Genomic DNA, 26,695 nt, shown 5'->3' on the forward strand with positions numbered 1-26,695 from the left:
CGGTTTGCTTGGTTGGCTGGAGGGCACAAGGACCAAAGGCGGCCTACCCTAAGTGAAGTTGAAACGCCATTTTGTTCTCCTGTAACCAGACCAAAAACAGACCAGAAAACAGTAGAAACACCCCGGGCACGCAGCTGCAGGTCAAGATCATGTGCGTGGCATTTCCAGGTGAGCCCGGAGGATGCTGCGGAGAGAGCCAGCCTCCGAGCAGGAGGAGGGGTGCGGACACGGGGCTGGACCACCGGAGTGGGAACTGGTCTGCAGGTGGGCAAAGGGCCCAGGTGCAGTCAGAGGTCAGGACAGCGGCTTGGAGCCCCGCAAGACCTACTCACCCTGTGCTCCGAGTCCCGGGGCGGCCCTAGGCGGGAGGCAGAGAGGCGAGACGCGACCTCGTTGTGAAGCGTGGGAAGTGGACAGTCCCGCGATGAGCGAGTGGCGGAGGCGGCCGGGAGCGTCGCGCAAGGCTCTTTCCCCCAGGGAGGGACAGAGGTCACCCCCGCGTCCCCGCAGGAGGCTTCCCACGCAGGGAGCCGATCCGGGAGGACCGCCCGCGAGCAAGCAGCCTGCGGTCTGGGCGCACAGCCTTCCCAGGCAGAGAATGAGAAGCAGCTGGGACCAATGAGAGGCCGCGGCCCGGGGGACGAGCTTGGCCTCTGGCTTGCATCCCAGGCCTCTCAGCGGAGTGGCCTTGAGTATTAACCCCCCTGCCCTCAGTTTCCTCCTCAATACAATGGAGCTAAGACCTCCCTCCTGGGTTTCTGTGAGAATGAAGTGAAGACACGTATAAACATGCTAGTATATGCCTCACCTAGGGCTTGCATGGCGGGTTGCTGAATGGATGGACAGACAGATGGACTTACCTGGCACTTCCTGCCTTTGCCTCGCCACCACCTTTACTCTCTGGGGCCACTGTGGCCACGAACGGTCTCCGAGAGAAGACCCAGGTCCCTCTCTCATCGGGAGAGCCAGCTGATGCCCCAATTCAGTCTCCTCTCTACAGATCCGGGGCTGGGGCGCCTCAGCCCCTCCGGTTAGCAGAGCGCGTGCAGCCACTGTCCCGGAGAACCCAGACCGACGCTCGCCCGTCCGTCCGTCTGTTCGGTGCTGAGGTGTGGAGGGAGGGGAGGAAGCCTGGACCCAGCCAGCCCTGACCCCACCCCTGAGCCACATCAGCAGGCCCACTGGCCCACACCGTGGCTTCTCACCGACACTTACTGAATGGCGAGGTGCTTGGTGCGCCTCTATTCTTCACAGCTCACTGAGGTTGGGTTGTCGCCCCACTTCACTGAGAAGATAAATGATTTTTCAAGGTCAGCCTTCTAAGACGGCAGAACGACCAGTCAGAGCTGGTTTTCTGAACAACGTGGTAGAATGGAAACAAAACAGCCCTTCCCAGTCCAACAGACGGGATGTAAGCCCACATCCCTCCACTTCCCGGGGCGGGGCCTAGCAGAGTCGGTGGGACAAAGCCAACTCCAGTCCTGGAAACCAGCAGCTCATGGCCTGGACGCGCTCGCAGACACTCATCAAAGGCTCCTGGGTGGCGGCCTGCGTTTTTCTTCTTTAGATACTTCCAGACGCGGTGGGCAGAGTGCATCTCAGGCCTGCGCAGCGCCATGGAGTCACCAATCTCCCCGCCTGAACGCCTGCAAACAAGAAACCATCCTCAACGACACCTCTCCCCCCAGGACACCTGCTCGCTCGTCAAAGGCTCGGATGTGCACCTGCTTAGGACCAGGGCCAGGTGTTCACGGGATCCTCCTCGCCGGGCGCCCTCAGGTGGGAGATTCGAGGCGGACGTGAAGTCAGCAGAACCTGGCGGAGAACGGGTCTTCGAGCCCTTCTCCGGGACAATCCATAGCACGGGAGGCTATTTTTAACGTGTTCCATATGAACTGTGAAAAAATATGCAACATTCGAGGCATTTACCATAATCCTCGGTGAGATAAATACTGTGCTCAGGCAACAACAAAAATGGAAAATATGTATTTAGCCCAAAAGCTTCATTAAAAAAAGTTAACATAAGGAAGCGATTTTCTAAAGGGCCTCTCGGTCTGAGACGAGAAGTGGCCCAGCATCACCAGACTATCACTCTCGCTGTGTCCCTTGACCGGGACCGGCTGAGCCACGGGCTCTCCAAGCAGCGAGGAGAGCTCCTCAGAACCTGGGCATGTGCCCGGCTGTGCTGTGCACCTCCCGCCTCGCTCAGTGGGGTCCTGCGGTCCGCCCGACCCTGCCTCCAAGTCGCTATCTGTGCCACCCGGGGCGGGTCCTGGGGGTCTCTGAACTGCATTTGCTTATTTCATTTGGTAATAGAGCTTGTTTGGTAAAACGTCTACCTGATTTCCAGATGTGCGTTACTGTCGCTCTTGTAGACTGAAAAGCAAACACAACGTATTTCCAGGACTAGTGGGAGCTCAGCAACGTGCTAGATGCTAAGAAAAGAAACGCAAGAAAAGCAGGCCATGTGGTCCCTGCCCCCAAGGAGCCTTTGAGCAAGTTTTCAGGCACAAAAAAAAAACAGAACCGAAGAGGGGCTCGTGTACGATAACAAATTAGAAAATTAGCACATTAGTGTCTAGAAGATTCTGGTGAGAGTTAGGCGCATGCATGAGGCTGAAAGAAACCGTAATGGGTGGGAGGAAAGGCAAGTGCCCCAGGAGAGGTGAGCAAGGCTGGCGGCCTCAGATCTCAGACCTCAATCGGGCATCAATTTGGCAAAGACAGTGGGATATAATGTGAGATCTGGTCCCCTGCCCCACCCCGCGTCATTGAATGCTTACCAGATATGGCCATGGCCCCGCCGGGCTGAGAAGTCAGAGGAGGACTTGGAGGAAGCCGGGTCTCCGTGCTGGCTGGGGTAGTCCCTGGACCCAGGTCCTTCATCTGCAAAACAGGCCACCAGTGTCCCCCTGTCCGACCACACCCACCTCCAGAGAGACCAGCTGGCCAACGGCGGAGCAATAGAGGAGGGTGGAGGGAGAGGGGCAGGAGGACGCCCTGGAGCCTGCTCCGGGCCAGCCCTGGGCTGTTCTGCGTCTCCCTTTTTCCCAACGCCTGCCCTCAAGGGGCATTGAAACTGACATTCCCATTTTACAAATAGGGAAGCTGAACCTCATGGCACTGGAGAGACTAACCCGGGGCCCCAGACCTGATAGTGGGGAGATTTGAACCCAGTCCTGCAGACACCCCACGCTGCTCTTTACTGCTCACGGTGCAAACAAGGTCCTGAGCTGGGGCACAGCCAGCCGCTTCGTGGGCCCTGCCTCCTCCTTGGGGCTGGAGAGGGAGCGGCTTGGGTGGGAGACACTCCCCTGGGCCCTTGGAAAGGTTTGGGGGCTCAGAGAGGTGAAACCAGAGGACATCAGACTGAGGGTGGCTGAAAACCCACTGTGGGTGCACGGGGCTCCCTGCTCCAGAGGCCAGGAGCTGGGGCCAGGTTGGTGGGGGGCTGCAGAGTGGGGCGGGCCGGCCAGGAAGCCCCCTTCTCTGACACCAGCAGGAAGAACTCTGAATTCACTATGGTTTCCCACCCGCCCCTCCTCCCACAGGCTGTGTGACCCGGGACCACCCAGCCTCCCAGGCCTCGGCCACACCGTCCAAGGAGGCTCAGCCACCACACCTGGAGGAGAGCAGGTGGCCTTGCCGTTTCTCTCCACGCTCAAGGCTGCACTGACTCAGAAACGCAAACACTGGGGATTAAAGATCAAAGCGGGCTTGACTTTGGGAGCCACTGACACAGGCTTCCTTGATTCCCTCCCTCTCCACCCCTCTCCTCGTGAGCTGCCCTGTCCTCTCTTCCTTTGCTTCCAAGTTCACCTGTCTGGTCCAGGTGGGGGGAGGGGGGGACGGAATCAGGGTGCATGTCCCTCCTGCTCTGCCCCTGCCCTGGCTCTGGACCAACCCTCCATGGGGTGCACGTCACCGCATGTATCTCAGCACACTGGGAGGGGCCTTGATTGTGCCCATTTTACATATTTGAAAACTGAGGCTCAGAGGTGAAGCGACTGTGGCTTGGATCTTGACCTCCAAATATGCCCATCGGTTTCCCTAATTGGATACTGCATCCTGGTACCGAGTGTACCTTGCATTCCCAATTCCATCTCCTTCTGCCTCCCAGGGGTCAGGTGCCAGCCCCCAGCCCGCCCTCCCTCACTGTCAATATCACTCATCTCTCTAACACTTGCCGTCAACCTCTGCCAAGTCCCCATGTCCTCCTGAAATGAAGGTCAGACTCAGTGACCTCTCCTCGGCCAGTGCATCACCCCATCGACAAGCCCCCGTCTCAGGACCCCTGGGGCAGTGTTCACCATGATTCTCCCTGCCTTTTGGATCACTGCTCTTCCTCTTTACTCTGCAAGTTAACGGGCTGGGAGGTACTGGGCTGATCCCCCCCATACCCCCACACCACCCCGTCCCCCTCCCACCCCCCACCCCCCATCAGCCACGTCCAAGCCTCCCTGACTTTTGTCTCAGAGAGCTTTCTCTCATTCTGTCTGTTCCCTGCCTGGACACCCCCAACACCCCCCTCCCTAAACTCCTGCCCTGTTGGGAATAACACCACCAGGCAAGCGAGCCACCAGACGCTACAGAAAGACATGAGTATTTTGTGGATTCATCACAACGTGCTTACAAAGGAAAAAAAACAGGTCACGCTGCCTTCTTAAGCACGCTGCTGTGAATGCAAATTCAGACGCCCCAGAACTGCCCTGTTCACTCCGAGAGGTGCCAGGACCAGGGCTCGGCCCCCCGGATCCGGGGGATCCCCCTTGCCGGGAGAGGTGGCCTCCTCCAGGGCGTCTGGAGCAGTCCCAAGTGTCACGAAGGAGAAGGCTGTGTCTCTGAGAGGGAGCTATGAGGGGCCCTCCGGCTCTACGTGTGTGTGAACGTGCGTCTACACAACAGGTCGGCATCTCGCATGGAGGAGCCTCCGCCCCAAAGAGTCGAGGGCAAGACGAGATTCCGCTGCCGGTCTGCCTCTCCGGACTTTTAAAACAACCTCCCCCCTTTAAAAACATAAAGATCGCCCCCTCTGTCTCCTCACATTCTCCTAAATACTTTTAAACTTTTATTTAATGTGGCCAGCAATACTATTTGAATTAGAATTTGTCATGGCCAGAATTCAAACAGTTAACAACAAAGGGAGAGAGAGAGAGAGAGAAAGAGAGAGAGAGAGAGAGAGAGAGAGAGAGAGAGAGAGAGGAGAGAGAGAGAGAGAGAGAGAGGAGAGAGAGAGAGAGAGAGAGAGAGAGAGAGAGGAGAGAGAGAGAGAGAGAGAGAGGAGAGAGAGAGAGAGGAGAGAGAGAGAGAGAGAGGAGAGAGAGAGAGAGAGAGAGGAGAGAGAGAGAGAGAGAGAGGAGAGAGAGAGAGAGAGAGAGGAGAGAGAGAGAGAGGAGAGGGAGAGAGAGAGAGACGGGAGAGAGAGAGAGGAGAGAGAGAGAGAGAGAGGAGGAGAGAGGAGAGAGAGAGGGAGAAGAGAGAGAGGGAGAGAGAGGGGGAGAGAGAGAGAGAGAGAGGAGAGAGAGAGAGGAGAGAGAGAGGGAGAGAGGAGAAGGAGAGAGAGGAGAGGAGAGAGGGAGAGAGAGAGAGAGGGGAGGAGAGAGAGAGAGAGGAGAGAGAGAGAGAGAGGAGAGAGAGAGAGAGGGGAGAGGAGAAGAGAGAGAGAGAAGAGAAGAAGAGAGAGAGAGAGAGAGAGAGAGAGATTGGGCCAATCTCGTGTTGACAATTAAAGGACAAAGCACCCAATACTGGAAAATTAAGTTCAAGTTAACAAAGGGAGGAACGAAGGAAAGCTCACAGCTCTGACGATTTACCTGTGAAATGTTGTTTTCATAACAAGAGGCCTGCGGGCGTCACCAGAATTGGAAGAGCTCACGTCGTTGCCTTGGCCTCCGCGTCGTCATGTCTGAGATGAGGATGCGCGCCCGGCCCTGTGGCTCAGGGGCTGAGTGACAGGCGCGGGGACAGCAGGGCGTTGGGAGGAGCCCGTGGGAGGCCTGACAGGGGCAAGGAGGCTTCCCCTCAGGCACCTCGCTCTCCCCAGGCTGCTTGGCGTTTGGGAGGGACCCCAGCTCCTCATGTCTAAGCTGTCCTCTCTCCATCCTCACGCGTGCGCCTCATGGGGCAAATCCAACCCACATGTCTCAGCCTCACTCACCCCTGGTCCCTCACAATGGCCCCTCCCCAGGAGGGCCAGCTCATGTCCAAGAAGCCAGTGAGGTTTTCTGGGAGCTTTTCTGTTTAAAAAAGGTTTGAAAAACTTGAATTTGAGTCAAGAAAACTGGGTTTTAACCTCAGAGGGTCTGATTGCACTTTGCAACCCTAAAGCCCCTAGTTCAAGGGAGCACTCAGCTTAGCGCAGTCTCCTGAGTCACCCCAATATCCCGTGGCAGGCGCGGCCCCAAGGAGGGCCTTTCCTCCCCCGGAGGAGGCTGGGCCTGGATTGTGCCTCAGGCTGGAAGCTCAGGGAGATGACATGATCGCTGCTTGAGGGAAAGCCGCCTGCGACCACGGCTGCACTGAGCAGCACACGTCTTCCCTTCCGGACGGAGCTGGACGGCGGCGGGGTCATGGACAGCAACAAGCACCGTCCGCGCGGCACCTCGCACTGGACAAACCCCTCCACCCGCTTTCTTAGCGGCCCCTGCAGCTGTTTCGTGAGAAAGTGCCGTTCCTCACCACCCTCAGTTCTACAGCGAAGGAACGAGGCTCAGAGAGGTGATGGCGTTACCCAGGCTCACACAGCACGCAGCAGCAATGCCCGGGCTCAGGCCATGCCCTGACCCCCCCCTCGGGGCGTGTCCCCTCCCCCACTCGCCACTTCTCAGGGTGAAACCAGCCGCGTCCAGGCCCTCCCAGTCTCGCCAGGCGCCCTCGTGAGCAGGAGGGGATGCCAGAGCCGAGGCAGCCACCGCAGGCCCGCCCGGCACCCCTTCTACGTCTCTCTGAGCTGCGTTTCCCTCTTTATGGGAAGAAGTCAGGAAAGAGAGTCCCAGTCAAAGAAATGGTCTCATTGTTCCTGGCAATGCACCGCCCATCCCTTTGAAGGAACAGAGCAATTCAGCTGGACATATGTCATCTTTCCAGCTCTTACCGCAACCTGGTAGAGTAGATCTCTGTCACCCATCTTTCTCCGAGAGGAAACAGAGGGTCAGAGAGGGTGGAGAATACCCCCCAGGACATAACCGGCAAACAGCTCTCAGTGCCAAGACTTAACCCAACGCTGGCCGGTGCCGAGCCCAAAAGACCTTTCTCCTGAGCCATGTGGATAGCATTTGGCTCTGATCCCGTGAGAATGGCCAGGGGCAGAAAGTGGGGCTGGCAGAGGAGAGGGACAGGGACAGATCTCTCTTAAGTCCTGCAAAGGGAGAGATGACCACAGGACTTGCCTGCCTGGCCAGGATCAGTAAAAACCGCAGGGAAATCTTAGGCCTGGGGCACAAGACAGCCTGGGAGGAGGGACAGAGCTGCTTGAGGGCCAAATCTGGGAGGACCTCTGTACGGGCCTCCGGAGGCACACCACTTTCCCCTTCGAATATATGCAAATGAAGCTATAACTTAGCACTCATCAGCACCCATGAGATGAGTTAATTAAAAAGTTATAATTCACAAGAGGCCTACATTACTTGATAATGTGTCACCAAAGCCTATGAATATGAGAATTAATTACTTGGCCCAGATGTTGAAGGAATGCTTAATTTCTGGAGCTCTTGGTTTGACGCGTTCACTTTTTTTAATGCAGCGTTGACACGAAGATAGCGCGATTGTGTGTTTACTAACTGATTACCTTTACTAGCAGCCACCATTTTTTAATGTGTCAGCATGCGGTGCGTGGCTGCGCTGGGTGAATTGCACACATCGTTTTACTTACCTTCAGAGCAACAATGTGAGATGGGCATCGTTGTCGCCATTTTATGTGGCCAAACAATAAGAGGCCCTGTGAGCCAAGGGGCCAACGCCCCACAAATCCGGTGAAGAGCCAAACATGCAAAACCTGAGTCTGCCCAGTTCTGCCCATGGAAGAGGCCTTCTTTCAGACGAACCCCCTGGCAACTCTGGTCTACCAAACTCCCAAGGACTGAGGACTTACTCCATTTGCAAATCATTTGGCTTTGCCTGTTTTTCATTCAAAGCTCAGGGATACACCTGAACCTCAAATCTGCAGGCACACAGTCTGCCTGTTTCCAGGCTCTGTGCTCATTCTGAACTGCTTCTCAATTCCACTTTAACCAAAACCAAACCCAAATGTCTCTGCCTGGTGGGCAGTACAAATACAGAGCCGAACTCCAGTCCTCGTTGTGAGGGCTGGGGGAGCAGAATGAGCATAAATAAGTCATATTTACACGGACCTGACGCCTCGCTGTGTGTCTGCAGAACAAAGGAAAAGGTGGAGAAATTGAAATTTTTAAAATCTGGATTCCATAGGGTTTTGAGTTTTTAAGATGTTTAAATTTTTAATATGTTTTTGTTTTCTACAATGAATATATTTTTCTAATAGGAAAACGTATGTTATTAAAATTAGAGGTGACAGTTTGGCTGGGTATAGAATGTTTGAATCACAAGTCTTTCTCCCAGATTTTGTAAATGTGGTTCCATTGATTGCCTTTATCCGATGCTGCACAGGAAGTCTGAAGTCTCCTTGAATTCTTTCCACGGTGCTTGTTGGGCTATTTTGGATTTTTTCCGTCTGAAGTTTTCTAAGGTTCTTTTGTTATCCATGGAATTCAATAGTTCCACCAGGGACATGTCAAGATGTTTGTCAGATTTCATTAAATCTTTCTGATAGCCCTAGATGGTTTGGCTCTGTGGATAGAGCATCGGCCTATGGACTGACGGGTCCCAAATTCAATTCCAGTCAAGGACATATGCCCGGGTTGCAGGCTCAATCCCCAGTGGTGGGGTGTGCAGGATCAATGATTCTTTCATCATTGATGTTTCTATCTCTCTCTCCCTTCCTCTCTGAAATCAAGAAAAATATTTTTTTTAATCTTTCTGTTAAAGTTCACCACCATGATGACTACCACCATCACCATGATGATCACCATCACCAGCAGCAGCATTAGCAGTACCAGCATCTATTACTAGTACATGTTAGGTACTAGCATAAACTGTAATTAGAAATACTGTATTAAATATAATGGCTATCAAGGTAAGTATCTTGGCCACCACATCACAGATGAGAAAACTGAGTCTCAGAGAACCAAATTACTTATAAAAGGTCATCTAGCAAGCAAACCGTGGAGCTCAAGCTCAAACCCAGTTACGTCTGATTCTGAAGCTGGTGCTATGTTCAGAGTCACCCCTAATTCTCCCTGCACGCTGCCCTGCCAGTGTGGCACCTGAGCATAGCATGTCCCACATTAGGGAGGAGAGGAACGGATGTTGGGGCTCAGAAAAGTGTTTTTAAAAATGTGCTCTCCTGCCTGCAGCCATCGCAATGGGCTGACGTCAACGCTTACCACACTCCTGAGCAGCATCAAGAACTTGGTGGTACAAGCACCAGCCTGGCTCTGCAGCTCGCTGTGGTTCTGGAAGGTGGTTCCTGGGCACTGGCTGTGCCATCTTAGAGCCCTGCCCATGGGACCCTGAGCAGGCAAGCTGCTCTCTCATAGAGTGTGGCTCCTTTGAAAGACTCGACCCCCAGGGCCACAGTCCCGCTCCGGGATGCTGACCGTCCCCCAGGGCCACAGTCCCACTCCGGGATGCTGACCGTCCCCCAGGGCCACAGTCCCGCTCCGGGATGCTGACCGTCCCCCAGGGCCACAGTCCTGCTCCAGATGCTGACTGTCCCCCAGGGCCACAGTCTCCGCTCCAGATGCTGACTGTCCCCCAGGGCCACAGTCCCCGCTCCAGATGCTGGCCGTCCCCCAGGGCCACAGTCCCCACTCCAGGAGGCTGGCCGTCCCCCAGGACCACAGTCCCGCTCCGGGATGCTGACCGTCCCCCAGGGCCACAGTCCCGCTCCGGGATGCTGACCGTCCCCCAGGACCACAGTCCCGCTCCGGGATGCTGACCGTCCCCCAGGGCCACAGTCCCGCTCCGGATGCTGACCGTCCCCCAGGGCCACAGTCCCCACTCCAGGAGGCTGGCCGTCCCCCAGGGCCACAGTCCCGCTCCGGATGCTGACGCGGCTGGCCCTGCGAGGCGGAGACCATCGGTGCCTTCCCCGCGCTCAGCACTTTCTCCGCTTCTCTGCTCTTTCCGCTGAGGCTGCAGTGTGGGACGTGTAGGTTCGTAAATTAATTCTTTGAAGATTCACTCTTGTCAGCTAACTTTTCTCACTGCAATAAGCCAAGGAAGTCACTTATGAGTAACTGCATTTCTACTGTCCAGTCCTCCGGCCTTTCCCTTCCAGACGGCGTTCCAGAGCCGCTTCAGCAGGACTCCACCGTCACAGGCAGGACTCAGACACGTCCGCTTAAACGTAACGGGGAGAGCGATGGTCACATCGCGCCCTTAGATTGTTCCTTTTTAAATAGTCCGAGGGGACCATCTGGGTGAGAACGGAGGGAGAAGACGAGTGAGCCCTCAGCTGCCGTTCAACCTGAAACAATCGCTCTTCAGTTCAGTCTCCTCTCCTGCCTCAGACCAGCAGCACTGATGCCAGGAGGAGGCCCTGTCAGGCTCAAAGCAGGTGCCTCCAGGTGAGAGCCAAGAAGAAGGGCCTCGCCTCTGCCCCAGGTGAGCGGGGAGAGGCGGAGCGGGGTCCTGGGAGCAGCCCGGGCTGGGAGCCTGAGGCCTCGTTGGGGTTCTGACTGCATCCGAATTTGTTCCAGAAACTCAGACGTCACTTCCCTAAGTCTCCACTTCCTCGTCTATGAAAACAACATCAGATCACGTCCTTTACTAGCTCAAGACACGTCACGTGCGCTCACTACATTTTCATCCGTGAGCTCCCCACCATCTGTCTAAAATGGGGGTGGCAAGTTACAAATAAGGGAGTAACTCACAGGTACTTTGCAGACTTTATTAACCTTTAAGTTTTTTTCCCTCTTGTTTACCAATAATAATAGCAATCAGCCCCCCTCTCCGCCCCCCCCCCCCCCCCCGCCCCGACCACCACCACCACCTCTTAATTTACCAAGAATTACCCTGGGATCTCTGTGAGGCCCATTAAAATCGAGATTTGCTGGTGTTCCCACTTCCTGAATTTGCAAACAAATGTTTTGGAGACGTTGAGCCATTGCCTAACTTCCCATAATGCATTTTCCATGCTGGAGCCATCTCCCGTGGGCTCTGCATTCGGTGAATAATGGCCATGCTGTTTGGAGTGACTAGCAGTTCGGTTCACTCCATTGTTACTCAGTAATTGACACTTTGCTGGAAAACCCAGAAGGCCATTGGACCTGTGTGCCCTGAAATGTACCATATCTTGGTTACACAATATGCTTTTCATTATTTCCCAATGTCCTGAAGAGTGGATCCAATAAAGCTGCTATTTCATGGTGTGGGGTGCGGACGAGCAGTTGGCTGTAAGGTCTCAGCTCACAATGTCCTTTAGACAAGGAGCGGATGCATCTACCCAGCTGGAGGGAGGGCCCACCCAGGTTGGCCGCGCAGGTGAGGAATGAGAGGCCTGCTCGCCACTGCTCTCTCCCAGAATGAGTGTGGCCAATGGGCATGTCTCCCAAACACGCAGGACAGAGCCCCGGGCGATGGGTCCCGTTCCTGTTCTAGGAAAACCGCCAAGTGACTCGGTATGTTTAGGAAGCCAAACTATGGCAGCCGCTAGGGAATCTTTTAGGAGCAGCGGTTCTGATTTCTTTGTTCCGACGTAGCCAGTCGTGAGGGGAAGACTTGATCTTGTGACCAGCCCATTTCATGGCGCATTAGCAAAGAGCTGTTTACGGGCTGGTGTGCCTCCTGAGAAAAACAGATGAGCCCTGTGTGCCTGGGAAAATCGGCACGGTGCGACTCCCAGCGCCAGGATCTCACCCCGTCACCAGGAAAGCCTTGTCACCAACACAATCTCTCCTACCCTCACCTGGGAAGGGGGCAGAATTTGCTGCCCCAAAATATGCTCTTTGTGATATTGATTATTTTAAGCTGCTTATTTTTTTTTAAGAAACAAGGGATTCAGGAAGAAGCTTTGACCTCCCCCATAACTGCCTAAAACAGTGGTTCTCAGCCTTGGCTGCACATTAGAATCACCTGGGAATCTTTTTAAAATCCTGATTTCTGGGCCTCAGGATGAGGCCCAGAAATCAGGATTTTAAAAAGATTCCCAGGTGATTCTAACGTGCAGCCAAGGCTGAGAACCACTGGCCTAAAAGCAGTAAACTGAGGACCTGCTCCCAGAAGGGCGATGTCGCAGAGAGCTACCGTGTGACATGGACGAGTAAATAGGTGTGGAGAGCGGCTACAGCATTTGGACAGGCTCAAGCCTGGGACTAATGAGAGGACACAATACTCTCGTGGCAAAGCCACGTGCCAGTCCCAGCACAATTATGGCCAAAGGTTATAGCTATAAGCTTGACCTTATGGTTCGAACCTGTGGTCCCACTTGGCTGAGAGATATGGGCTGCGGGAGGTGCAGCAAGTAAACAAAGCTTGATCAGATTCATGTAATTGAGTAGATTCGAAACCCACGAGAACATTGTAAAGATCTTGATCTCGCCCTTACTTTGCCTCGTGGAATCTGGCTATAAAATAAAGACTCGGCTTACAGGCCGTGGCGCTGTCTCTCCATCAGAGAGCAGCGTCCCATCTGGCGCCAGCTTTCTTGTCTGTCTTCTTTAATCCTTCACCGTCCCCCTCAGGTTCACCTAACCTGGCTGTGCTAGCGCAGCACAGATACAGGGACCTGGCAAGGCCCTTGGATCAAAGGCCTCTCCGTGCCCGTTGGCAAAGCCAGCCCGGCAAACATTCACTTACCGAACATTCGCTTCTGCATCGCCATGGGGATTGCCTTCTGCCCTCTAAAGTTCCAATCCACCCCCCCTTTTCCTTAGCTCAAGATGGAATATAAATCTCAACTGTTCTTGGGGCGCATATTCTTTCGGAACCCCCATATGCGCATACGTGATTAGATATGATTATTGTCTCCTGTTAACCTGTCTTAGGTCATTTTAATCGTTCCAGCAGCCAGAAGGACCAAGAAAGGGCAGATTCAGTCTGTGCTCTGCATTCACTCAGCAAAACCCACCGTCACCTGTACGTGTTCGGGCAGCATTTACAGACACGCACAGGCACGTGAGCCAGGCAGGAGGGTTCCCAGCCGGCTCCCATCTCAGTCGCACCCTCAACCTGCCATGCACCTGTGTCATTCCCGTTTCCATGACCATTTGCTGCATTTTCACTCCTTCCCAGCAATGTGCTTGCGAATCAAGCACAGCACAACCACAGGTGGAGAAAACAAACTCGGGGTGGGCGACGCTTTCCCCCAACTCACCTGGTGCCCGAGTCCGTGCTGCTGCTATCACGTAGAGACAACAGAAACTTCTCATAGTTCTGGAGGCTGGAAGTTCAAGGTCAAATAGCAGTAGATCGCTGCCTGGTGATGGCCTGCCTGCCGGCACACAGACTGGTTCCTTCTCTCTCTGTGTCCTCACCCGGGAGAGGATGGTGCCCTCTGGAGCCTCTGGTATAAGGACGCTAACCCCATTGGTGATGGCTGCACCCTGGTGACCTAATTACCTCCAAAGGCCCCGCCTCCTGATACCATCACATTGGGGATTTGGTTTCAACATAGGAATTTGGGGGGACATAGACATTCAGTCTTTCCCACCTGGTTAGCAGACACAGAGCTAAGGTAGGATTCCAGGTCTGTCCGACTGAAAATTCCATGATCTCTCTATTATACCAAACTATTTCAGCACCGCAGCCTCCCCTACACTATAGCATCATCCATTTTCTTTTTTAAAAAATATATTTTATTGATTTCAGAGAAGAGGAAGAGGGAGAGACAGATAGAAACATCAATGATGAAAGAGAATCATTGATTGGCTGCCTCCTGCATGCCCCCTACTGGGGATCGATCCCACAACCCCGGGATTGAACCGTGACTCCTGGTCCATAGGTCGATGCACAACCACTGAGCCACGCCAGTCGGGCTAGCATCATCCATTTTCTCATGGGCTCTAACGACGTCATAGGACCCAAGGCCTCCAGACTCTCAGAGCCTGAAGCAGCGGAGACGGCAGGAAGCACAAATTCCCCACCTGGGCCACTAGGGGCGATGGTGAGCGGCCACTCTGCTTCCCTCTCTCTGTGTCTGGACCCACCTGTTCTACCTACTCCACAGCGCCTCTCACTCCAGCCACCAGGCCTGTGTCTGTCTTCTCGGGTCTCCTTGCCCAGTGGCTCCTTGAAGACAAGGTCTATTTTCCTTTCCCTCCGTCCGTGTAACAGCTCACATTGCTCAGCACACAGCAAGGGCGATGAGCAAGGAGAAGGGGGCTTTGTTGGACCACATGCTCTATGCCTCCGGGTGGTCTGACTCACCCTCCTCCAACAAAACATCGAGACTGTGGTCCTAGGACCTGCTACAGGGACAGCAGGTCCGCATGTGAAATTGGGACTAGCCCTGGCCGGTGTGGCTCAGTGGATAGAGCATCGGCCTGTGGACCAAAGGGTCTCGGGTTCGATTTCGGTCAAGGGCACGAAGCTTACTTGCAGGCTCCTCCCTGGCCTGGGCCCTGGTCGGGGCACGTGCAGGAGGCAACCAATCGATGTGTCTCTCTCACATCAATGTTTCTCTCTGCCTTTCTCTCTCTCTTCCACTCTCCCTAAAAATCAATGGAAAAATATCCTCTGGTGGAACAATAAAATAAGATAGATAAAATAATAAAATAAATTGGGCCCTAACCGGTTTGGCTCAGCGGATAGAGTGTCAGTCTGCAGACTGGGGGGGCCCAGGTTCGATTCTGGTCAAGGGCATGTACCTTGGTTGCGGGCACATCCCCGTAGGGGGTGTGCAGGAAGCAGCTGATCGATGTTTCTCTCTCATAGATGTTTCTAACTCTCTATCCTTCTTTCTTCCTCTCTGTTAAAAATCAATAAAATATATTTTAAAAATAAATAAATAAATAAATTGGGACCATCCCAGGACACCAGCAAAACAAATGGCTTCCCAGTTGGGGGGAGTTCCTTAGTTAAAGAGTTTGTAAAGGTTAGATAAATAGATAAAATAAAGTAAATTTTTAAAAAGAGTTGGCACAGGTTGAGCTGCCACCGGCCACCCAGGTGTGGTCAGAGAGAGGCGGGCTCCCAGGGGCTGCGCCCTGGTGAGATCCAGACTTCAAAAAGGAGGCTCATTTCCCCGCTGGGCAAGGCTCCCTGATGTGGGGCTCGGGGCTGAGAGGCAGTCGCCTGGGGTCCCAGCAGTGTCAGGTCTTCTGTCCCCAGGACCACTCTGTTCCAGCTCTGGGAGGGGGGACAGGATGGGCAAAGGGAGGGGCCATGGAAAGGGCTGGGCCGGGACCAGCACCCTGGCCACCGCCACCCCTGGACATCCTGCCTTGGCCAGAAGGGGCCTGGCAAGGACACAGAGGCAGAGGAACTGGGGAAGGGCTGGAAACCACAGGCGTCTGAGGAACAGCGCCAAGAGGCTGCCCAGTGATGCAATTCACGGGAGACAGAAACACAGAGCCCTCCAGTCCTCCCCAGGAGCAGGCATCGTCCGCGTGACCTTCCAGGAACCTGCTGACAGGCAGTGTTCTGTGCGCCTCTCTGCCTGGGACCTGGGATGACTGCGAAGAGGGAGGGGCGGGAGGGGCGGGAGTGAGGCAGAGAGGAAGCCGGGGTAGGGGTGGGGGGAAGGGGTGCTGGGTCCTGGCACGCGGCTCTTGGGCTCCATCTGCTGGTGGCGCGGGGAACCACACCCACCTCCCAACCAAAGTGAACAGTGTTTCTGAGAGAAGGTATGTCTGCAAAGAGAGGAACCAAAACCTTCCCGCCTCTGCCCTCGCTGGCTGGTTTGGCTCAGTGGGAAGAGCATCGGCCTGTGGACTGAAGGGTCCTGGGTTCAATCCCAGTCAAGGGCGCGTACCTCAGTGGCCGGCTCATTCCCTGGTGTGTGGGAAGGCAACCCATCTATGTGTCTCTCTCACATCCGTGTGTGTGTGTGTGTGTGTGTGTGTGTGTGTGTGTGTGTGTCTCTCTTCTGTCCACTCTCTCTACAAATTAACGGGGTCACGGTGGGAAGCCGAGGCTCAGGGAGGCGATTCAATTCCCCGAGGCAAGGTGTCTTTGTGGTCCTATTGGAATCGTCCCTTTCTGAACTCCGGGGCCGGACAAGTCCCTGAGGCACGGACACTGGCTGAGCGGATGACCGGACGAGGCCGGAGCACCGCCCTTTTCTGTCACCTGTCTGCCATGGCCCACCTGAGGCCGGGCGGCCTGTGTGCAGGTGGCGCTCAGGAAAGGCCCGGGGCATTTCCGCCTCGTATCACCCTCCGACATTACAAGCCATGATGTCAACGGTGGCAGCAATCAGGATTCAAACCCAAGCTTGTTGGTTCCGTCCAGTTACTCACACACACATCACACCTGATCATTAATGTCTCTGTCACAAACTAAACTTGGTTGCTATATAAAAACAACATACATTTAAGTAGGTCTTTTACACGTTGTATTTTTCAATGTTGTCTGTTAAGGACTAAATTAGTAATGTTTGCCTTGAGCATGTGGCAGGTCATTCCTTCCTCCCTCCTCTCTCTCTCTCTCTCTCTCTCTCTCTCTCTCTCTCTCTCTCTGACTCCCTCCCAGATAGAAGGGCATTAAAGGACAGTCCGGGGTGGACTGTGCAGAACGAGGTTTTCCCGGGATGTTGTGAAACAACAAGAAATTTACGTCTGTAGACCCAGCGAGAGCCTACCTGCCTGACGAGGGTCCGCGGGTACATTCCATAAAGGAAACGGTGACACAGCTCAGTGTATCTTCTGCTCTCTGCTCTGGGGGGCGCCTCCCTCACTCCCGGGAGGTGACTAAACAGGAAACAATCCTACCAGAGAGTAGATATTGCCACGGGGTGAGGGGTGTCAAATCCATCACCCACCTGACCGTAACACAACCAAAGATGATGTATGAAGTAGGCGAGCTTGGGAGGACGACTCTGCCAGCCCCAGAAAGGTCAGCGAGGGAGGAGGGTGTGGGAGTAGCACTGGGATGTGTCAGGGCACCCACAGGTACCCAAGTTATCCCGTCTGGTCAAATGCACCCCAAAACCAGGAGGCGGCTGCAGTCACCAGGCCCTGGGATGTAGCCACGGGCTTGATTCAATCGTGCATGTGAGTCTCGGGGTGCAGCTGTCCTCCTAAAGGGGATGCCCCTCCCTGCGCTGTGACCCCGCAGCCTCGACTCCCACTGCTAGTCCGCGGGTGTCACCGAAGGCTCTGAAGTGGAAATAATAGAATGTTGACTAAATGGTCTCCATGGCCACATGTTTCCCAACTGGAATTTCGCCCCGTTCTAGTTCACACTGCAGACCAGCCCAGCCATGCTGTCTCGGGGAGTCCTGGAGGGACTCTACAGGGACCCCAGGTACACATTGAAGAATGTCCCCGCATGGACACCATACATTCTTTCCCGTCTTTAAATTTCCACATAGGAATTGAAGGTCAAAGAAATTGACATCTAACAGATTCTTCTTTCCAGTTTCTCATTTTGCTCAGTGCTAGTGAGAGGGGTTCTGGCGGACCAGGCTTTAGGATGGGTTTAGGATGGGGTTTCTTCCAGTGGGAGGATGCAACCCTGCTAGTACCCGCAAAGGGGCGGAACTCCAGTGCCAAGTCTCATGCATGTCCCATTTTTCCAAAGATTGCCCTGGCCAGTGTGGCTCAGTTGATGGGGCATCACCCTGGGCACCAAGAGGTCACTGGTTCAATTCCCGGTCAGGGCACATGCCCGGGTGGTGAGCTCAATCCCCTGTAGGGGGCGTGCAGGAGGCAGCCGATCCACGTTTCCCTCTCACATCAATGTTTCTCTCTCTTTCCCTTCCTCGCTCTCTAAAAAAAATCAATAAGAATGGTATTTTAAAAAGAAAACATTCATTCGCTGAGCTGTACTGATCTCCTAAATGTTGACACATTCCATTATACAAGATCTAAAAACCCTATTCATTGTTATAAAAAAACAAGAACACAAGGTCATCAAAATACCACCCAACCCCCGGGAAAGTTAGAAAACCCAAGCAAACGCCAGGCCCCGAGGACGCACGGTGACAGGGCCCGGTCGCGCGGCAGCTCCGAGCTCAGCCAGACCCGCGCCTGAGACGTCGGGATTCCTGGGGGAGAACACATGGGAAATGTGTGAAGAAGGTAAGTGTCCTTGGTGTCAGCCTCCCCCGAAAGCCAGCGAGTCTGGCCAGTCGCTGGACGGGCTGCTCTGTGGACACACACTCAACAGGAGGTTCGGTCAGACACTCAACAGGAGGTTCAGGTGATGGGGGCGGCCGCCCCTGGACGGCGACATTCAGGTGTAGCTGCCTCCCTGCAGGCCTGATCGCGCCGAAGCCGCTGCGTCCCATCAGCGGCTCCTTCTGCGGCTCACGCCTCTCAGTTCCGCTCCCCAGACCCCGGCGGCCGAGGCGCAGCCGCGGCCCATCTGTCCCCTCCCCTCCTGTCGCCGCAGTTATTCTTTTTGTTTCCTGTTGGTTTTTCCTCTGCGTTACTCAGGGAGATGGAACACCCCTCGTCCAACGGCGCCTCCCCCCCAACCCCGCCCCACAAAGGGTCTTTATCTCAGTCTGGGGCCTTCACATCTGCGACGACCAGAGGTTATGACATCGGCGCTTCCGAGCCAGGCGGAGCCCAGGGGCAGCTGGCGACTCGGAGACGGGAGCCCACCGGTCTGAGGTGGGACTTAGACATCCATGATCTTTCGTAAAATATGGAACGCGTCACGAATGTGCGTGTCCTCCTTGCGCAGGGGCCAGTCTTCTCTGCGTCGTTCCGATTTCAGGATATGTGCCGCCGAAGCGAGCAGGACCCCCGTGATTTCTAAACATCCCTCCCTCCCGTCAGGTCTACCGTCCAGCCACGGCGGACGGGCCCCGTCACCGAGGCCTGGCAGGTTCTCCGTTCCTCTTGTTGCTGTTAATCCTCACCCGAGGATACCTTTCCATTGGTTTTTAGAGAGTAGGAGAGGGAAAGACAGAAACATCGATGTGAGAGAAACACACCGATTAGGTTGCCTCCTGCACGGGCCCCCACCAGGGCCTGTGCTCTGGGGAGGAGCCTGCAACCGAGGTATGTGCCCTTGACTGGAATCGAACCCGGGACCCTTTGGTCCACAGGCCGACGCTCTATCCACTGAGCCACACTGGCTACAGCAGTTCTCTGTTCCCAATACTTGTCGTAGCATCAGCCACAGCTGTCATTCTGACGGGGCGCCTCTGGGCACCGGTGTCCATGCCAGCACATGGGAGTTATTCTGGACTCCTGGGCTCTCCCCACCCCCATAGTATGGGGGGCCTAGATTTGGGCCTTGACCTCCCCCATCGGAGCTGCCCTACGTCTCCCCATCCATGCCCGCCACCTGGGATCAGGCCACCATCCTCACATCCTGGGCCTCTCCCTGTTCCCGGCTGGACAAGGCCCAGCCATGGCTCCAGACTGAGTCCAGCAGCCCCACCCCCGCCCAGGAGGCCCCCCCCCCACCCTGATAACACCCACCGCTCCGTCCCCCTGAGGCACCCGCCCCTCCTTCCCAGTGCTCTCCCAGTTCACTGGCCTTCCTGCCCCTGCACCTGCCCACCTTTAACGTACCACTTTTTAAAAAATATATTTTTATTGATTTCAGAGAGGAAGGAAGGAGGAGAGGGTGATAGAAACATCAATGATGAGAGAGGATCATTGATCGGCTGCCTCCTGCATGCCCCCTACTGGGGATCGAGCCCGAAACCCAGGCATGTGCCCTTGGCCTGAATCGAACCTGGGACCCTTCAGTCTGTAGGCCCACGCTCTATCCACTGAGCCAAACCAGCCAGGGACGTTTTGGTTTTATAACTGTATAAGGGCCACTGTCTTAGGTTTGAATGTATTTAAGTGAAATTGTGTAAGCATAATTTAGTTCCACAGGAAGATTTTTGAAGATGACTATCATTCAAATTGGAGGAAAACGTCCCATGGTGTTTGTCCACGGAACACGTCTGTCTGATCCTAAGCAGTTCACCTTCTCGGGGACCACACTCCGATTCCGCGGAAAATCCACATGAAGACGCTTTCACTGCATAAAACCTCTCTCCACCGTCATTACCTTGGCATTGTGCTACCTGAGAGCAAGAACACACACTTTCGCCTGGAACTAAGTCTCTCCCAAGGAACCGGAGGGGAGCCACCTCGCTCGCCCAACACTGCGTGCTGTTTATTTCTAGGATCGTCCTGAAATATGAATCAAGAAGACAAAGAACAAAAGCGAAACTGCCCGGCCACTTCTGCGAGGAAAACACATCAAATCCCCAAAGGAATGTGTTCCTTGAAATTGCAGAGCGGGCCCCCCTCACTCGGCCCGTTGTCCGTCTCGGAAAAGGATGTTTTTACAATCAGAGCAGCAGCGGGACGGCCGCCGCGTGCACGCTTCTTGGTTGCGCAATGACTGTTACTTGCCCGGATTCCAGCAGCGGAGAAAGCGGCAACGGCGGTGTGGTTACTCCCCAAAGTGAAACTTAAAACCACAGCCTCCGGTGCACAAAAGGCAGAATGAGTCACCGGAAGAGGCCACTTGCTTGCAGGACTCATTAAAAGCCATGCCGGGCTGAATGGACTTCCTGCCCCATGCAAGGATCCCGGGTAACAGCACAGCCCCTCCAGGCCCCGACCCTGTGGGGGCGGGAGAGCCGTCCGAACGCTGGGCCCAGCCCGGGTCCTCCGGCTCCAAGTGCTGGGCTGCCCGGCCCGGCCTGTCGCACGCAGTTCCCCTCCCAGGCAGGCCCTGCTGCCGCCGAGATGCCCAGGAAGGTGGCTCTGGCCAGCTGCTGGCACCAGAGGCTCAGCACACCTGGGGACTCGGGGGACCCCTGCGTGGGTTTCCAGGGGCCTCCCTCCTTCAGCAGGTCCTTTCTGTCGCCCTGGCCAGGCCCGAGTCAGATGCCAGCTGCCCCTGGATGCGCAGCTCCTGGGAACCAGGGCCCGGGCCTCAGTGTGCCTCTGGAAGCAGAGCGAGCACCGGCATCTGGGAGGATGTATCCACACAGGTGGGCCCCACACCCAGGTGGGTGCGAAAGGTCCCGGGTGGGGCCCAGGGACTTGTATTGCTAACAAGCCGCCAGATGCAGGCACTGCAGGCCCCAAGACTACGCTTTGGGAACCACCCATCTTGGGCCCAAATGTCAAACAGCCGCCAGCACCTCCCTCCTCCACGCCAGTCGGTGATGCTGACCTTGAGCGGTTCCAGTTGGAGGCCCTGTGGTGCCCTGGCCGTCGGTGCCCGGGCCGTCGGGGGGGGGGGGGGGGCAGGCGCTCCTCCCCTCCCCCGGCAGGAGCCCACCACTCACCTGGCTGGCGTCCGGGAGGGGCCTCTATCAAGCCTGGATCATGTTTTCAAAGGCTTTGCCCCCAAACCAAATGGAGTGTGCCCCCAGGTGGCCATGGGGAGCCACTGGCTTTCAGGGCCACCTTTTTGTTGTTAATTCTCACCTGGGGATAATTTTCCATTGATTTTTAGGGAGAGTGGGAGAGAGAGGGAAAGGCAGAGAGAAACACATCGATTGGTTGCCTCCTGCACGACCCCTGACCAGGGCCTAGGCCGGGGAGGAGCCTGCCACCGAGGTACACTCCCTTGACCGGAATCAAACCCGGGATCCCCTTTGGTCCGCAGGCTGACGCTCTATCCACTGAGCCAAACTGGCCGGGGCCAGGGCCAACTTCTGTCTGGTTTCCTTCCAGGCACCAAGCCCACGTGCCTCCTTCGACTGCAGCAGGAGCGGGAAAAGGGGCCAGAGGCGGGAAGGAGGCCCAGTGGCATCGTAACCACTTCCCCTTCATTCGGGGCTGAGGGGGATGTCCTCCCGCCGGCCCGGGCCCACGGGAACGGCAGCCCTGCTCTCACGTCGCCTCTCTGGTCTGGACACAAAACAGGCGTGCAGGGGGCGGCCCAGGACTGGGTGGCAGGGACTGGTGGCTGTCCTGGAGCAGCAGCTGGGGCAGCGCTCCTGTTAGAAGCGCACACGCAGGTTCCAGAAGTCAGGTTCTCTCTGTTGTTCAAAGGCACCCGCCTCGCTGCCCTGCACGCCTCTTCTCCCGCCCCCGGGTGGCGCCCCGGCTCACGCATGACCTTCTGCAGGGACCCAAGCCCATGGCCACTTGTCAGTGTTCCGTGGCTTCCAAAGAAAGGGATGGCGAGGCTGGGAGGTGGGGGGCGTGGGGGGATGGGTGTCGGCTTTGAAAGCCAGGATAAGGAGTCTTTTACGTATTCGGGTGTTGGCAGCTGAGGCCTGGAGAAATTCCACCCGTGGAAGAGCTTCCCTGCGTGCGAGAGGCAGTAGGGGCGTGCAGGAGGCAGCCGATCCGTGATTCTCTCATCATGGATGTTTCTATCTCTCTCTCCCCTCTTCTCTGAGATCAATAACAAAATATAAATAAAATAAAGTTCACACTGACTTTCAGAAGCCTTTCATGGGTCTCTTTTATTCCAAGTTTCTAGCTCTGCATCCAGCACAACACAAGGAGTATCACAATGATGCGCATCGTTTCCCAGCACATACGCGCACAGGAGGTGCTGCAAGCGGCACCGGTGAAAGCGGGGAGCCGCACCCGAAGCGGCAGAGGGGAGTCTCTGCACGTCCTCATGTCTCCGTGCACAGGCCTGCGTTCTCCGTCGCAGCAGGAACCCCGGGCGACGCCCCTCTGAGGGACTCCTCTCCGCAGGCGCGCTCAGCACGGCCCGTCCGCGGGGTGCGGGCCGGTGAGTGTGAACACAGACAAGCCCACACGCACACGCGTGCACGCCCCCCACGTGCACGTCTCGTGTCCCAGCCGCGGCCGGTGTGCCCGTGCCAGATGTGACCTGGACCCAGATCCGAGGGCCACTCTCTGGCAGGCGTGCCCGGGTCACGTGCCGCGGGGCGGGCGCCCCAGGTGACGCGCTCACACCTGCAGGTGGCGCGGCCGGCGCTGCTCGCCCTGGGGGGGCGATGGCCTGAGGGGGTGCCCCCTCTCCCAGCCTCGCTCTCCGGTGGAGGAGGAACGAGACTCAGGTCACAGCAGCTACAATTCACCCCGAACACCCTCTGGAAGAAAGAATGAGTGTAGCTTCCAAAGGTGGGCAGTGCCCAAGCCCAGAGCTCAGGCAGGACCGTGTTTCATCACGTCTCGTGCCTCCCGAGGGGCTCGGAGGGTGCGTGCAAGTTTCTATGAAAGGGGATGCCTTTCTGTGGGGCCACAGCCGTCCCACGGGGCCTCGTCCCGGAGCCTCCGCCTGCCGCCTGCCGCCTGCCGCCTGCCGGGCAACCTCTGTGTCTCTTTCACAGAAAGAGCCGAGTCCATCGCCTGCTCCACAGTGCGGCCTCCTAGGACTCTAACAGCAGCATCTGAATAGGAAAGCACTTCAGCCACTGGAGGAAAACGCTTTAGAAAAATAATACTTCAAAAAATAAAGCAAAATCTTTTACCAAAATAACTCTCTAACTTTTCAAATTGTTCTCTCGATAATTTGTTTATATAAACAAGAGAGTCCATCTCCCCATGGCTTAAAGAATGGCCCCCCAGCCGTTACTCATCCACGTGCCGTGCCTGACTTGAGTGGGAAAAGCTGAGGAAAATAAAAAGGTCGGTGTGGTGAGATTCGAGAATAAGGCTCTGGGTAGTCTAACGTACATCTTTTTAATATTTCAGTGACCGTTATCATAGAAAGACTATGGCTAAATGCTTAAAACAATAACCAATCAGAGTAAAGTAATAAATAATATCTACAAAGAATATAATTTAACTTCTTGAGACGATTTTCTTAAAACCAAGCAGCTTCGTTTGAGAGCTTCCCGTGGAAACTGGCATCGCAGCCGTGTGGCATCGGCTCCGTGCCAGCCGCATGCCCAGCTCCGCCTGCCGGAGGCGAGGCCGCGGCCGAGGGCCGGCCTGACGGGAAACACTGCCCCTCACACTCCCTTGGGCCTGAGCTTAAGGCTTCGCAGTTACCGGGAGCTGGACAAAGCACATTCCAGGGAACACGTCTGCCGGGTGCATTAAGGCATAGATAGTCCAGCCGTGAGCCACAAAAAGGGGGCGGGGGGAGGGGGTGCCAGTGACGTCGGTTCTCTAACCGGAGTATAAAGAAGAGCTTGTCACCTAAAACTAGACCGTTGGCAAATACTGCAAGGGACACCCACAGGGCCAGGCCCTTCAGAGACCCCAGATCTGGGTCACATGACCCCGCATGTGCCCCCGACCCCCGACCCCCACGGGGAGCAGAAGATGGGTGGAGCCACCACGGGGACGTGTGCCCCTCTCCACATGGCACGCACCTGGCGACCTCAGGGGACACTGTCCCCAGCAGGGACCAGGCGCCAGCTCTGCTGGGCTTCACAGGGACACGCTGCCCAGTGACGAGGCTGCCCGCAGGCAGACAGGGCAGCGTGGTCTCTGGCTTTCAGCCACAGCGAGGAAAGGCCCCTCCCCCCCCCCACTCCAGGAGTGCACCCGACTCCTTATCCAGGATGTGCACTCTGGTACTTGACTTAGAAACGCCAGCCCCGGGGAGCAGGCAGGAGGGTGCACCCCAGCTCCCTGCCCTCAGGCAATGACCGCACGCGGCTCCTGAGCTCCCTCCTGGGCTCCCACAACCGATCCTTTAATGGGCGGCCGGTCTTGGCTGACGCAGGCGGCTGCGGGGCGTCACGCCGAGGCAGAGTGGACGTCCTGGTTCTCGAACGGGGGCAGCGGCTCCCGCCAGAAGGTGAAGTTGCTGAACGTGTCCGAGCAGGGGAAGTCCGAGGAATGGCTCCTCTTCAGCAGCGGGAAGACGTGGTCAACCACTTCACAGAGCCGCACGTACCTGGAAGGACACGGACAAGGTCACCGCCCGCCAGGGACGCCCGCCCAGGGCAGCACCTGCCATGCTCCCCGCGCCGAGCTCGGAAACCAGGAGAGACCCACGGGCCTAGGGCCGGACCCCGGGGCTAACGCTGCGGAGGGCGCTCTGGAATCGGCAGGAGGCCGCAGGGAGCGCCAGCAGGATGAGAGAAGGCCCCGGGCGAGGCGACGGGCCTGCGGAGGCACAGAGGACCCCGGAGGCAGAGCTGCAGGACAAGAGGAGTCAGCAGCGGAGGCAGCGCCCCTGCAGAGCTCACATGTGCGCTTCTCGGGAGGGAATCGGCCTCTGGAGCATCTCGAGCCCAGGCCTCTGTGCAGTGGGAAGGCGCTGGGCCCTGGGCTAAGGACGCGTATTGGACCTTCCGCTGCCGTGGTCTGGGGAAATGGACCCCCCCCCTTCCCCCTCCCCCCCCTCCCCCGCCTTCCTGCTTGGAGCCTGGGGCCGGCTCTCCCTCCCTGGGCTCAGTTCCGAGCATGGACTTGAACTAGGCCCTGCTTCTCAGTGCTCCCTGCAGGCCCCTCACTCGCTTCTGTGATCCCCAAGAGGCCGGAGCATCTTCGTTTCCATGGCCTGTGCTCCAAAAAGTAAGCTGCTGCGCTGACGCATTTTCAGGCTCCGGTGCCTCCCACCCGACACCGTAACCAGCCCGGCCTCTCTGCACACCAAGCCCCTCGCGGCCACCGGGTCCCTCTCCAGCACCAATTTGCTGAGAACCGAAAGGGGCTTTCCCAACACCCGTCTCGAGGAAGCGGCCTGCCTAAGGCATGAGATGGCTTGTTAGACAAGAAGGAGCACGTGTGTCCAACCAAGGCCCTCCCAGGGCTTCTGAGAGCATTGAGCTCGCAGGACACAAAGCATCTCCCTTCACAGCGAGAGGCTGTCTTTCCTGGGACTGAAGCCAATGTTCAGACCTCCTCCTGCCCTGAGACCTACGCGTGTGAGTTCTGCGGCCAGGGGAGGCAGCCGCACCCCCGGGGAGCAGGTCTCCGCTGGCCAGCAGGGTGGGCCCGCCTCGGAACGCGCTGTCAAGGTCAAGAGAGTGTCTGCAGCCCCCCAGGCTGCCTCGTTCCAGGCCCCCACCCAGCCCTCTGCCTCCGGGAACGGCGTGACCACAACCCCGGGAGGAACCCGGACGATCACGCAGCAGTGACTGTGTGAGATGGCGCCCATGCCAGAATGCGCCTCATCCTTAAATACAGTGTCATGTGAGAGTCCATTTGGTGACCCTTTTCATTCGCCTTCTAGGCTTTTCGACCCAACTTGGCAAATCAAAACCACTCGTTTTCAAATTCATTCAATTCCACTCCGGAGCAGCATGTAACCGCCGGTTTCCATGTTCCACCCAGAGGGGACCTGATTCAATCCAGATTGTCCAAACATTACATTCTGGGCAAAAATACGAGGAGTGAAAGCATATTTTCCTTGCAGGGATTAAAGATGAAAATATAGGCAACCGAAGGACCCAAAGGAATGCCGTGAATGTAAGAGGCCACACCCACATCACCCTGGCCACAGCAGCGGTGGCCACGGTGGCGGCCGGCGCGAACTCACGAGGAGATGTTGGTCTTGGCGTGCTCCTGCACCAGCTCGCCCTTGGGGTTGACGGTGAATATTCGGTTCAAAGACACTCCTACTTGCTTGTACGAATACACGTCCTGCATTGGGGAAAGGGTCGGGAAGAAGGAGTGCGTTGTGAATACAGACACAGGACCTCCCCCATTGGACGCGA

The 26,695-nt window shown here is 56.2% G+C and overlaps 1 protein-coding gene and 1 pseudogene across 8 annotated transcripts in view; both read right to left on the bottom strand.

Moving 5' to 3' along the window:
• Positions 1-18,822: 18,822 nt before the first annotated feature.
• On the bottom strand, positions 18,823-18,922 carry LOC118669515 (annotated as a pseudogene).
• Positions 18,923-22,545: 3,623 nt separating this feature from the next.
• The window catches only part of LPIN1 (lipin 1), a 76,904-nt gene continuing 72,754 nt past the window's right edge, over positions 22,546-26,695 (bottom strand). For 7 of the 8 annotated variants that reach the window (XM_036335308.1, XM_036335304.1, XM_036335303.1 and 4 more), the window contains 2 exons: positions 26,518-26,621; positions 22,546-24,927 (listed from right to left, as the gene is read on the bottom strand). In XM_036335308.1, the coding sequence (XP_036191201.1) occupies positions 24,768-24,927; positions 26,518-26,621 (264 nt within the window). In that variant the 3' untranslated portion in view covers positions 22,546-24,767. The remainder of the gene's footprint in view (positions 24,928-26,517; positions 26,622-26,695) is intronic. The other variant, XR_004971936.1, reaches the window with a different exon arrangement.

This window comes from Myotis myotis, unplaced genomic scaffold, assembly GCF_014108235.1.
Source record: "Myotis myotis isolate mMyoMyo1 unplaced genomic scaffold, mMyoMyo1.p scaffold_m19_p_14, whole genome shotgun sequence".
Taxonomy (NCBI): Eukaryota; Metazoa; Chordata; class Mammalia; order Chiroptera; family Vespertilionidae; genus Myotis; species Myotis myotis.